The sequence below is a fragment of the Pelobates fuscus genome, chromosome 7 (genome assembly GCF_036172605.1).
Source record: "Pelobates fuscus isolate aPelFus1 chromosome 7, aPelFus1.pri, whole genome shotgun sequence".
NCBI lineage: Eukaryota > Metazoa > Chordata > Amphibia > Anura > Pelobatidae > Pelobates > Pelobates fuscus.
The window spans coordinates 45,216,810-45,230,778 of NC_086323.1; the positions used below are offsets into that span (position 1 = coordinate 45,216,810).

At 39.1% G+C, this 13,969-nt stretch overlaps 1 protein-coding gene across 2 annotated transcripts in view; it reads left to right on the forward strand.

The window, feature by feature from the left end:
* Positions 1–13,969, forward strand: part of FGGY (FGGY carbohydrate kinase domain containing) — a 291,415-nt gene that overhangs the window by 46,683 nt on the left and 230,763 nt on the right. For both annotated transcript variants that reach the window (XM_063428025.1, XM_063428026.1), the window contains one exon: positions 12,445–12,533. In XM_063428025.1, coding sequence (XP_063284095.1) covers positions 12,445–12,533 — 89 coding nt within the window. The remainder of the gene's footprint in view (positions 1–12,444; positions 12,534–13,969) is intronic.

A 13,969-nucleotide genomic window follows, 5' to 3' on the forward strand; every position in this document is an offset into this window, starting at 1 on the left:
ATCCTGGCTGAATGCTCAAGAGATTTATGACAAAAAGCTCCTAGTGCAGATGAGGCATATATTACACACTGGCATAACATTGCCTTCAATTAGCACTGGCCAAGACTACTCAGATTCTGTATCTTTGATTAACTGCTGCTTTCCAAAACAACCCAACAGTGTATAACAGTGAATAAAATAAATCTGAATTAATATAAAAGGTAGAGGGTACATGAAAAAAGGTTAATGATTAATGATGCACGTGTCAGTCTGTCCACCCATGTGGTCTCTGTCTCTCTGTCTGTCTGCCCATCAATTTGACTATCTAATTATCTATTTACATGTGAAAAAATTAAATATGGAGATAATTCAATACGTTGTGCTACATAATTGACAGGCATGCAGAATCCTGATGTATAGAAAAAAAGGTGCGCTATATCTTTAAAAAACTTTTCAGTGTACATATATAAAGTGCAACACAGTACAATGAAAGCGCAATTTAAAGTGCACTATATTGTGCCAAACAATGCAATGCATATAATTATCTCCAAATTTGGTGTAAAAGCAAACCAGTGCCCTTAGTGAAAAAAAAAAAAAAAACCACGAGCACTTACTCTATTATTCTTGGGAAAGGAACTGTTTAGAATACCTTCCCAGGTATAGGTAGTACAAATCAGTACATAAAAGCCAAAAAAGAAACATTAATAGTGTAACTCTGTGATACAAATATATAAAAATTGTAAGAGAATCAGGCAACTTAGAAAAGGAGAGCAGTGCAATCTGCTCTAACTTGTACAGCTCAAATATCCTGAAGTCAGGACCTCGATGTAATAGGTAGCACGGCAATTCAATGTAAAAGTATCCTTTATTGGTAACATATAAACAAGAAATGACAATCTCTATTCCATTTGGAGTGCTTCCCCTGTGTTTCCTCAGTCCCTCTGACTCGCGGCTAGCACTTGCAGTCCTCGTCGGCCAACACAGTGGGAAATCCTTCCAGGAACTCGAGCTTCGGGTAAGCACGTACTGACGTTGTTCGTCTTGCAGCGTGATGATGCGTTTCGCCTGGGCGGCTTCTTCAGATCACGCCTACCGATTTCCATCGGTCCATATCTATATCTACCTCCATGGGCATAGTAAAAACCAGTCTCATAATTGATTGGTCCTAATACAAAAAATCTTTATGCAAATCAGAAATAGGCCATATTGCCTAAATGTCTCTCTTTAGATATATAAAAACGGTACAGAACGTAAAAATACACGGATAAATTGAAAAGCAGGCAGTATCATATAGAAAATAACCATTTAACATGCAAAAAACATAAACATTTTTTAAAAAGATAAAAGCACACAAAAGGAAAGGTATGGTTATGTAGAAAATTTACAAATATTATGAATCATCCTACTGTAGTGGAGAAGAGGGAAAAGTTATTGGTATCATATATCTATATAAAATATATACCCAATATTAAGATATAGAAACTCTAATAAAGATCTGAATCATTTAGACAAATAAGTATTTTATGATATCAATAAAATCCAATGGGGCACCCTAAAAATGTTTAAAATTGTATAAAGATCAGATTCTATATTTAGTCCCTTGGGTTCCAAGGTCTCTAACTTGTGCACCCACTTAATTTCCTCCTTGCCTATGTCCAAAATGTAATTTCCACCACGCCAGGATTTCTTAACCATCTGATACCTAAAAATGTCAAACCACTCGGATCTTTGGTGTGATATTTTTTGAAATGTACGAAAACACTATGTTGTTCAAAACCTTTTTTTAAATATTATTAATATGTTCATAGATCCTTTTGTGAAGATGACGAATAGCCCGGCCAACATATTGTAATCCGGACAAATTAAACTATAAATTATATTTTTAAGATATCAGCAGAATCCTGAGATTCCAGAATTTGCATGCTGCTTCTTGGTCTATTGGCACTAAATTTAATATTCCAGGTAATTGGGACTTTTTTTTTTACCTATTAATAACTTTGCCAGGGTCAACCTGGGGCCTGCATGTTGGATGTTGACACATGAATGTGCCAAAAAATACTTCAACTTAACAATCAAATTTAATAGCAAATTGAGCATTTGGACTGTGGTGTCCAGTGGGACTTTGCTGGTAGCCAACGTACACAAACAAGCCACGTAGAGCTAGACTAGAATTAAAGAGATACTCTAAGCACCAAAATAACTTTAGTTTGCTAATGTTGGTTTGGTGTTTAGATCATGTCCCTACAGGCTTACTGCTCAAATCTCTGCCATTTTGGAGTTAAAATCACTTTTGTTTCTGTTTATGCAGCCCTAGCCACACCTCACCTTGCTGTGACTCACACAACCTACATGAAAAAAAAATGGTTCCAATTTCTTTCAGATTTAACAGCACATCATGTTTACTTCATATGTTTTTATCTTGTGATTGTCAGGATCGGGACAGGGATCCAACACGCAAAGTACAAACAGGACAGGGTACGTATACCGGACCTTAGAATGGCCGGACTAACGTACGGAGAGTAAAGAGAAAGGTCAGAAACAAGCCGAGGTCGAGGGAACGAGAGGACAGGTGAGCGAGGAACAAGCCGGGTCAAGGATACCAGAGGGAAACAGAGTAAGTCAAACTAGCCGGGTCGGAACCAAAGGAATAACTGGAATCGCCAGAGCACTGTGTGACTAGAAAGGCTAGAACCACGACAGGGCAATGAGTGAATGGGAGAAACAGGTTTAAATACCCTGGTTACAGTGAGTATACCCGCCTCCGACGAGTCCTGAGTGGCTTCCAGTCACTTGAGTGACAGATCGGTCCGGACTGACGTCATGACGTCGGGCAGCGTGCGTGACGTCATAAAATGAGACGACCTGCTGGAGGAGTAAACTACTAAGTCTCTACCTCTTTCGGAGGTAGAGGCTTCAGGTACCCTGACAGTACCCCCCCTCTCAGATACGCCCACCGGGCGGAAGGAACCGGGACGAGACGGAAAGCGTGAGTGAAACGCCCTGCGAAGGTGAGGAGCATGAACATCCTCTTGTGGTACCCAACTTCTCTCCTCAGGACCATATCCCTTCCAGTCGACCAAATATTGTACTCTCCCCCGAGAGATACGAGAATCAATGATGGAGTTAACCTCATACTCCTCCTGACCCTCCACCTGAACAGAGCGAGGAGGGGCGATCGTGGAGGAGAATCTGTTACAAACTAGTGAAAACTAATGAAACGTGAAAGGAGTTAGGGATGCGTAAGGCAGCTGGGAGAGCTAGACGATACGCCACTGGGTTAATTCGAGTCAAGATCCTGTAAGGGCCAATATATCGAGGAGCGAATTTCATGGAAGGAACTTTAAGCCGAATATTCCTAGTGCTTAACCATACTCTATCGCCTGGAACGAAAATCGGAGCCGCCCTTCTACGTTTATCGGCGTGTTTCTTAACCAGCATAGAATTGTGTAGAAGAATTTGTCGAGTCTGATCCCACAACTTCCTCAAATTGGCAACATGTACATCAACCGACGGTACACCTTGGGAAGGAGAAACCGAGGGAAGAATAGATGGATGAAAGCCATAGTTCATGAAGAAGGGGCTTGAATGAGTAGAGTCACAAACGAGATTGTTGTGCGCAAACTCCGCCCAAGGAATCAAACCGACCCAATCGTCCTGGTGTTCGGAAACAAAACAACGTAGATATTGCTCAATTTTTTGGTTAGTACGTTCAGCAGCTCCGTTAGACTGGGGATGATAGGCAGAAGAGAAATTTAATTTAATACCTAGTTGAGAACAAAAGGATCTCCAAAAACGGGAAACAAATTGGGACCCTCTGTCAGATACGATTTGGGAAGGTATCCCATGTAAGCGAAAAATCTCCCCTCGCGAATATCTCTGCCAACTCTTGGGAGGATGGAAGTTTAGGCAAGGGAATGAAGTGGGCCATCTTGGTGAATCTGTCAACCACGGTGAGGATAACAGTCTGTTTTTTAGAGATAGGTAGATCGACAATAAAGTCCATGGCCAAACAAGACCATGGTTTCTCTGGTACCTCTAAGGGATGCAGGAATCCACTTGGGAGCGTATGAGGTTGTTTGGTCTTAGTACACACTTCACACGCAGCGATGAAATCTTTAGTATCTTTACGTAAAGCAGGCCACCAGAAGTCTTTAGAAATCAAAGCATACGTCTTGCGGATACCAGGATGTCCCGCCATCTTGCTGTTATGGAAACATTGCAACAGCTCCAGTTGAAGAGTAGGAGGAACGAAATGTCGACCCTCAGGAGTCTGTTTAGGTGCTAGATGTTGCAGCTTAATGATCTCGGCCAGTAACGGGGAATGAATCCTGAGATTCGTATAAGCAACAATCTTGCATTTAGGAACTATAGAAGAAAGAATCGGTTCAGATACAGTGAAAGGTTCATATTGTCGAGACAAAGCATCGGCCTTAGAGTTCTTAGAGCCAGGTCTGTAAGTAAGTACATAATTGAAATGAGTCAGGAATAAGGACCAACGAGCTTGCCTAGAGGACAAACGCTTAGCCTCCCCAATATAGGACAAGTTCTTGTGGTCCGTCAAAATAGTAACCGGATGTAAGGTGCCCTCCAATAGATGTCTCCACTCTTTCAAGGCTTTAATGACTGCTAACAATTCCCTGTCTCCGATGTCATACCTGCTCTCAGGCCCAGAAAGTTTCTTGGAAAAAAAACCACAAGGATGTAACGGTTTATCCACCCCCAACCTTTGTGAGAGAACGGCACCTACTCCTGTCTCAGAGGCATCGACCTCAAGTAGGAACGGCAAGGATGTATCAGGATGGACTAATATTGGAGCAGAAGCAAAAAGTTCTTTGAGATTTTTGAAAGCAACGAGAGCTTCAGTAGACCAAGTCTTAGTCTCAGCCCCTTGTTTGGTCATATTGGTAATAGGTGCAATAATAGAAGAGTAACCCTTAATGAAGCGCCTATAATAATTGGAAAACCCAATAAACCTCTGAATAGCCTTGAGTCCCTTAGGCAATGGCCAATCTAGAATAGACTGGAGTTTGTCAGGATCCATCTTAAAGCCTTCTCCAGAAATCACGTATCCAAGAAAATCTATCTGGGTCTGGTCAAAGCTGCATTTCTCCAATTTGCAGTATAAGCCGTGTTGTAGAAGTTTGTGTAATACCTTTCTGACTTGTCTATGGTGGGTCTCAATCTCTCTAGAGTGTATGAGAATGTCATCCAGGTATACAATAACACAATCCTGTTGAAATTCCCTAAGAACTTCGTTAATTAGATCCTGGAATACTGCCGGTGCGTTATAAAGGCCAAAAGGCATGACCGTGTACTCATAATGCCCGTAGCGGGTATTAAACGCCGTCTTCCACTCGTGACCTTGTTGAATTCTCACCAAGTTATATACCCCTCTGAGGTCCAACTTGGTGAAAATCTTAGAACCTTTTAGCCGATCAAAGAGCTCGGTAATCAAGGGGATCGGATAGGCATTCCTAATGGTTATTTTATTCAAACCTCGGTAATCAATACATGGTCTGAGTGAGCCATCCTTCTTTTTAACAAAAAAAAATCCAGCCCCGGCGGGAGAAGAGGATCTCCTAATGAATCCCTTGTCTAAATTCTCCTGAATATATTCCTCTAAAACAGAATTCTCTTTAATGGATAGAGGATATACATTACCCCTGGGGGGCATGGTGCCGGGCAAAAGATTAATTTTACAATCAAAGGTCCTGTGTGGGGGTAGTGTATCAGCGTTCTTCTTATCGAACACTGCTTTCAAGTCTATGTACAGAGGAGGTATCTGTCTCCCTGTAGACTGGGTAGAACTATCTGGTGTGTTAATCATAGCCAATGGAGACACCCTGTGTAAACACCTCTCCTGACAACCCTGGCCCCATGAGATTATCTCCCCTAATTCCCAATCGATAATAGGGTTATGTCTCTTTAACCATGGGTAGCCCAGGACTATGGGAACAGAAGGAGATGAAATGAGCATAAGTGATAAGTTCTCCTCGTGTAAGATACCAATAGTTAAGTTAATGGGTATAGTCTCACGAGAGATAACAGGCTCAAGTAAAGGTCTACCATCTATGGCCTCAACGGCCAAGGGTGTATCCCTTAACTGGGATGGGATAGTGTGTTTAGTAGCAAAGACTTGGTCGATAAAATTCTCAGCAGCTCCGGAATCTATCAAGGCCATGGTCTTTAGCATTACCTTCTCCCACGTTAAAGAAATTGGTAGCAGAAGCCTGTGATCTTTATAATTATGCGTAGAGGACAAAATAGAAACACCCAAGGCCTGTCCTCTAGAGAAACTTAGGTGCGGGCGTTTCCCGAGCGAGTAGGACAATTCAGACGCAAATGACCTCTGGCTCCACAATACATACATAAACCCTCCCTTCTCCTGTACTGCCTCTCCTCTTCAGAGAGGCGAGTATTGCCTATCTGCATAGGTTCAGGATACAGTGAGGTATTGGAATCAGGACTTTGAAATGTAGGGGCTAATTTAAAGGCAGGTCTGAAGTTCCTCTCTCTAGTATTGTCTCTCTCTTAAACGCTCATCAATACGAGAAATGAACGAAATTAAGTCCTCTAAATTCTCAGGAAGCTCCCTAGTAGCAACCTCATCAAGGATAATATCTGATAGCCCGTTCAAAAATACATCTATATAAGCCTGCTCATTCCACTTGACTTCTGCCGCCAGAGACCTGAACTCTAGTGCATAATCCACAAGTGTTCGGTTCTCCTGTCTCAGGCGCAACAGTAATCTGGCTGCATTAACCTTCCTACCAGGAGGGTCAAAAGTTCTTCTAAATGCAGCTACAAAGGCATTATAATTATATACCAATGGGTTATCATTCTCCCATAGTGGGTTGGCCCATCTCAGAGCTTTCTCAATGAGTAGGGTGATAATAAATCCAACTTTCGCCCTATCTGTGGGATAGCAACGAGGTTGTAGTTCGAAGTGGATACTAATCTGGTTCAAAAAACCACAACACTTCTCCGGTGAACCACCATAACGTACAGGTGGGGTAATACGGGAAGAGGCACCTACAGTGGCTACCTCTAGACCAGAACTTACAGGAGAGATGGAAGTAGTACGGATCTCCTCAGGTGGGTTATTGGCACGAGATAATAGCGCCTGTAGTGCTAGTGCCATCTGGTCCATTCTGTGTTCCATGGCGTCAAACCTGGAATCAGAGGGACCAACCTGACTGTTTGTACCTGCAGGATCCATTGGCCCTGTCGTAATGTCAGGATCGGGACAGGGATCCAACACGCAAAGTACAAACAGGACAGGGTACGTATACCGGACCTTAGAATGGCCGGACTAACATACGGAGAGTAAAGAGAAAGGTCAGAAACAAGCCGAGGTCGAGGGAACGAGAGGACAGGTGAGCGAGGAACAAGCCGGGTCAAGGATACCAGAGGGAAACAGAGTAAGTCAAACTAGCCGGGTCGGAACCAAAGGAATAACTGGAATCGCCAGAGCACTGTGTGACTAGACAGGCTAGAACCACGTCAGGGCAATGAGTGAATGGGAGAAACAGGTTTAAATACCCTGGTTACAGTGAGTATACCCGCCTCCGACGAGTCCTGAGTGGCTTCCAGTCACTTGAGTGACAGATCGGTCCGGACTGACGTCATGACGTCGGGCAGCGTGCGTGACGTCATAAAATGAGACGGATCCCTCGCGGCCGGCGTGAGAGTGTCTAGGAGAGCCGCGAGGGATGGAGGAAGCCGACCTGCTGGAGGAGTAAACTACTAAGTCTCTACCTCTTTCGGAGGTAGAGGCTTCAGGTACCCTGACAGTGATATATTGAAATTGAACTTTAATCAGACTATTGACAGAACAGGAGGTGAGAAAGTCTAAATTAAACAAACTGTGCAATGAAGGAAGTTTAAACATTAGATCTCTCTTTACAGTAAATGTGTCGGGAAACTGCATAGGTAACATTTAGGTAGGTGTGACTAGGATTGCATAAACAAAGTGATTTAAAGACTTAATAGGAAATTAACATTAAGACAGCAGGGGCATTATATTAATAACAAGGGGCAATATATTAAAACCACTTCATCAAGCTATAGTTGTTTGGTGCTTATTGTGTCTTTTAACTAGAGACCAAAAATGTACATGTTGACAAGATGACAAGATCTAAAGCATAGACAACAGACTAAACAAACTGATTTTCAGCTGTCAATACAGACTAGAATCTACTTGACTGGAATTTACACAGTCATAGTAGAGAGTGACACCAGTCCTTTATGTGATAGGTAGCGCTAGTCCATTTAAAATCTATGTACACTGGATTACTTGATGACACCTCTGGATCTTTAGACACTAGAGTGGAGAAAGCTATGAAAGTCTGGCTGCTGCAGAGAGGACACGGTAGGACCCATACTTGCTGTCATTGTCATCTGGCTGATAACAAATCTCATAGGCTGAACCCTTCTCCAGCAGAACAGTTACAATGTCCACGTTGTCTCTACATAAATATGCACAATTATAGTTTTGAAGGGTAACTTGTGCCTGGAATGTTGTAAATTCATAAAACATGTGCAGCACACACTGTCTTTCTCCAGCAATGTTTGGTTTCTATGCATCAAGGACAGAAACATTGTGATTCTGTATTCCACCAGATGGGTATTCTGTTCTGTCACGACTCTTATATATGTGTCTTCAAGTTCTTCAACATTATCAACAGGGCCAAAAGCTTGCTAGAACAATGTCCCTTTCAGTTAACGGGATTCTTCTAAAAACTGTCAATCCTTTGAAGCAAGGAGACAGCTTAGCAACAGGGCAACTCCATTTTTATGACTAATATAATGAATACACACAATCATATAATTTCTCATTTCAAGGCTCGTTACATAGATGGCAGCTTAAATGTAAAATGACATTGTTCATCTACAAGAACAAAATTAATATAGCATCGAGACTGTATCATATCTGCATCTCCTTTAATCCACTGCACAATTGATTACATCCATTATTTATTGCATTCTCTACAGTAACAACTTAGTCAGCATTATAATAGTCACGGATTGCATTACTGCATGATAAAGTGGATAAATAAGGATTTATAGAAGGGAGTTAGTGAGCACGAAAGAACAAAATATACAAATAGCACCGTACGTAATTTAAATCAAAGCAAATACGTTGTTAATACAAGTCATCATATATATTGGACACAATTGACATATGAGTAGACACTACTATGTGTACAAATTAATACTGTGTTTTGTTAAAGTCACAAAGAGGCATAAGCAAAAAATGTTTCCCTTATTGTATTGCTATGAACCATATGTATTGTTTTCTTAGATCACATAGTTACATAGGATCAAAAGAGGCTTGCGTCCATCAAGTTCAGCTTTTCTCTCATCTCAAAAAATAACAATTTGAAGCACCACCAATTTTACAAAAAAGTAGGGGGGAATCATTTTTGAGTCCAGAATGGCAGTCAGATTTATCCTTGGAACAAGAAGCCATTACCAAACAAATTAAAAGTGATATCCCTTAATATATTATTTGTTTGCAAGTATGCATCCAGTTGCTGTTTAAGTATCTGTACAGACTCTGATAAAACCACTTCTTCAGGCTGTTAATTCCAAATCCTTTTTGTTCTTACTGTAAAAAAAAAAACATTTCCTTTGCCCTAGACTAAATCTCCTTTCTTCCATTCTAAACACTTGACCTTGTGTCCTATGTATAGTCCTGTTTGTGAATAGATTTCCAGACAATGCTTTGTATTGGCCCCAAATATATTTGCATAATTGTATCATATCCTCTCTGAGGTGCCATAATTGTAAACTACAGAGGTTTACATTTGTTAACCTTTCTTCGTAACTAAAATGTTCCATTCCTTTTATTAATTTTATTAGCCCGCCTCTGCACTTTTTCTAGTGCAATAATATTGTTCTTTAGAACAGGTGCCCAAAATTGCACATCATATTCAAGGTGTGGGCTTACCAGTGATTTGCACAGAGGCAAAATTATATTCTCATCCCTAGAATTAATGCCCCTTTTTATACATCACAATTTCTAGATTTCTTTTAAAGACAGGTTTATTCACAAAGGAGAAAAATGCAAAGTGAATTTGAAATTTAAAGGATCGCCCCAGGCACCATAACAACTTCAGTGAAATTAAGTTATTTTAGTACCTGGAGGTCACTGACGCTGGCATACCTCTAGACGTTAAACCACCTCAAAATCTGTGCTCCAGCGCCAGATCGAATTTAAAAAAAGAAACACTCTAAGGTACCATAACAACTTCATTGAAATGAAGTTGTTAGGGTGCCAATTGGTCCCTGGTGCTGGCATACCTTTATGAGTTAAACTTAAACTATCCCAAAATATGTTCTCCTGTGCTGGATTCCTCTGCCACCCTGTCCTTCTATTTTCTTAAAATTTTCAGAATGGATGGCTCAGGCAGCATCGGGCGGGGGCGCTACTGATTGGCTTAGATCAGTTAGCTGATGCTGTAAGCCAATCAGTAGCTTCCCATTCATGAAAATAGCTTGACAAAACATCTATCCCAAACAGTAACAACCCCTGGATGTTGGGCTAAGGTAACATCCCCAGGACATACTTGGAAACCAGAGTAATCTGAATGTACCTTTCCTGGCTAAATACTTTGTTATTATTATTTTAGCGTGCAACTGACTTAGCTGACACATCACATCTAATTGTCATATATTTGAAACATATAAACGGAGTTATTCAGTAAACAGTAAGTGGTTCTGATGTGAAAAGTGACTTGCAAAATTTGGCCAAAAATGTATACCCTGGAAAAATATTTAACTTGCCGAGTTTAGCTTATTCTATGCAAGTCTAATGTCACTGCACCATAATTCTCTTTATTTTGAAATACTTTTGTAGCACCACATTTTTCTTCTTCCGATAGGAAACCCCCTCTCAGCTGACACCACTATCCTTGGCATAGAAACAAAGAAATCACCCTTCCCATTAATAACAGCAAAGCTTCCGACTTAAAGAATTTAAACATTATACTTGGAGCAGATTATCTCAAAAACTCTGCGAGGCCTATTCTTAAGCCTCTAATGTAATAAATTATTAACTAGCTACCCTTACATCTCCACAATGGCTCACTTTTTTTTTTTTTTAGACAAAGAAGGACTTTGTTTAAAGACTCCTGGAACGAACTGATAAAGTGATTCAAGCTTCCACCCAGCTAATGGGAACTAATATATAAAGAATTAAATACCTGACACCAGCTCCATCATTTTAAATATGTACACACTGTCAGCCTCTCAGATATGGTATGTTTTCAGAAAATTAATGACTGTGATATGAAACAGACTAATCAGCATCGTCTAATTATTCTTTCTTTCGAACTTGCCTGTATCATTCTTTCTCTGAATTTACTTATAGCTTCTTTTGGCGTTGACTGTGTTGTCTAGATTCTGAACATTTTTATTAGGCTAGCCTCTTTTTATTGCATACTATTTTTGTGGGCCTTTAAAGTGGTTCTTCCACCTGTCCTCTTAATAAAAATCATTTAAAACAACAAAACAACTTTACAATTTAAATTAAGAATTGTGTATAACGCGTTACTGATAATTAACCCTTTAGCGACAGGGGATTCATTATACAGCCCGTGGTTTATATTCCCGATGATTTTGTTCAATCTGCTTTGGATTCCACAGTATCACGTGAACGTAAAAAGGATTGAGCTATAGCAATGCAATACAATGTACATAATTAGAAAACTCTTATAATAAATGACGATGTGAAAAATGTATTCCCTTTTAATATTTGAGTATCTACAGTGGCTATTGTGTGTGCTCTTTGATATATTTGATATGCCAAATAAACCGTTAAATTAAAAAGAATAAATATGAGGTTATTATAGTGTAGTAATACCATTAAATTGGGTCATAATATCCATTAATCGGCTGCTGATTCAGTTAAATAAATGCTTCATATCACCTTGGGAAGAAAAGCATTACGTAAAAATATATCTTATTAATGTCATTTACTAATTGATTACAATACTATAATACCTTAATTTGTGAAAATGTTATGGAAGAACTGACTAGTGTGTGTATATATATATATATATTATGGATAGAAGCGATCCTGATATGTTTTTATATCTGCATGTTTATTTTTCTATAGAGGAATGCTCTCATTTTTGTATTGATAAATGGTTACCTCCATGGTTATTTGCATTCGTCATTATGTTTTAAAGGACTGTATCAAATAGCTTTCTTTAGGTAAAACTTACATGGAATCGAGTGCCGGGCCGCCTAAATTGTGTGTTCTGGGAATGTAACTAGCCCCTGTACAAAAATGTTTAACTATGTATTTACATCTTTGGGTGAAATGCGTTGACAAATAACCTTAACACGTTATGGATAATATGTATACATAATAAGTACAAAAGATAGAAGATAGAACACTGATCCAACGTGTGTCCTGATTTTAATTAAAATTGTATAATCTTTTTTTATTATTATCAGAATTTACGCAGGGAATGTTGGGATAAATCTGGACAATTCTTTGATCTCCCAGACTTTCTAACATGGAAAGCCACTGGAGAACTCAGCAGGTAAGTTATCTTGTTTTTTTTTTTTTTACATTTCTGATTTTATAATGTATTATATCTTTTTGAGAACCCTTATATATATATATCTATCATAAAATGTTGTTGTTTTCTTCATTTTTACTGCTTGTCACTACTACGTTCACTTGAGTAAGATTTTTTTTTTGTTCAAAACTGATTAAACAAATCTAGCCAATAATGTAAACTGATACAATAACTTAGAGAGTTAGCTTTAAACTTGAATCCAATTTTATGTGTTTTTAACGAAACAAGATCCACCACTTTGGTTTAAACTGTATAACAGATATTTTTTTCTTTTATTTGAGATAATCTTCATTTATCATTTTCTTAAACTGCATAAAAAGCTTACTGTGTCTACTTTCAAAAGCCCTGAGATTAGAATCATCGAAATGAGGGATGGTTTGGTTAAAGAACTTTAAGCAGACATAAAAGCTGGTACACAGACAAAGCTTTGTAACAGATGTCTTGAAGTAACTTCGAGCTTCAATCACAAGCACTTCCTGTTTCCACATCTACTTCCTTGCTGTACCCTAATCAAATTAAAAAGAACTTGACAACCATGCAGAGTACAAACTATTTTGGCATATTTTTTCTCCAAACTATAGTTTTACAAAGGGATTCACATTCAATTCATCTTCAGTTACATTTTGCAGAGTTTTGTTTTGTTTTGAAATGACTGTGATAGATTATACTGTGCCAAGGGGTTGTACAATGCGTTTATCTCTTGGCTCACAGAGATTTTTTAATTTTAAAAAAACTTTTAAAGCAATATTTTGAACAATTTAAAAAAAATTCTCACATAACAATGTGCTAGATGCGTTTCACTAAAATTAAAATGTGCTGTTCATAAAACCTAAAATCCCATAATACTTTCCCAAACAAACAAAGACTTACAAACTATATCAAGATACACCAGGGAAGCAGGCCAAACTGATGTACATCTGTGCCATCAAATAACCCACAGGATCAACAATCTATAAATTGCATTGTAAATCTGATTTTGTACAATATATAGAAAAAATTCAAAAAAACTTACTGTCTATGTTTCTTTATACCAGTTTATCCCCTGAAATCGGATGTGTTAGTTGGTAGCTAATTAGTAAAGTCTCAACATTTTGGGATTGTCGTCCATGCTCTTTGTAGTAGTGAAACTGTGCATTTTCTATGTGATAAATAAGAAATATATTTATTATGTTTGTTATGAGGTCCTCCGTTATCTCACATGTTTTTGTGATGCACCTATGTGCTTTTGACACCGGAGTGTCACCCTGAAGCATGAGCCTAATGAAAGAACAATCACGGCTAAACTTACATTATCTCACACCAGGAATTTGTTCTCTAAATGCAAAACAGCTGTGTACAGCCTTTGTAAGCCTATGTCACTCTGCATACAGTGCATTATTTATTTATCATTTGTTACT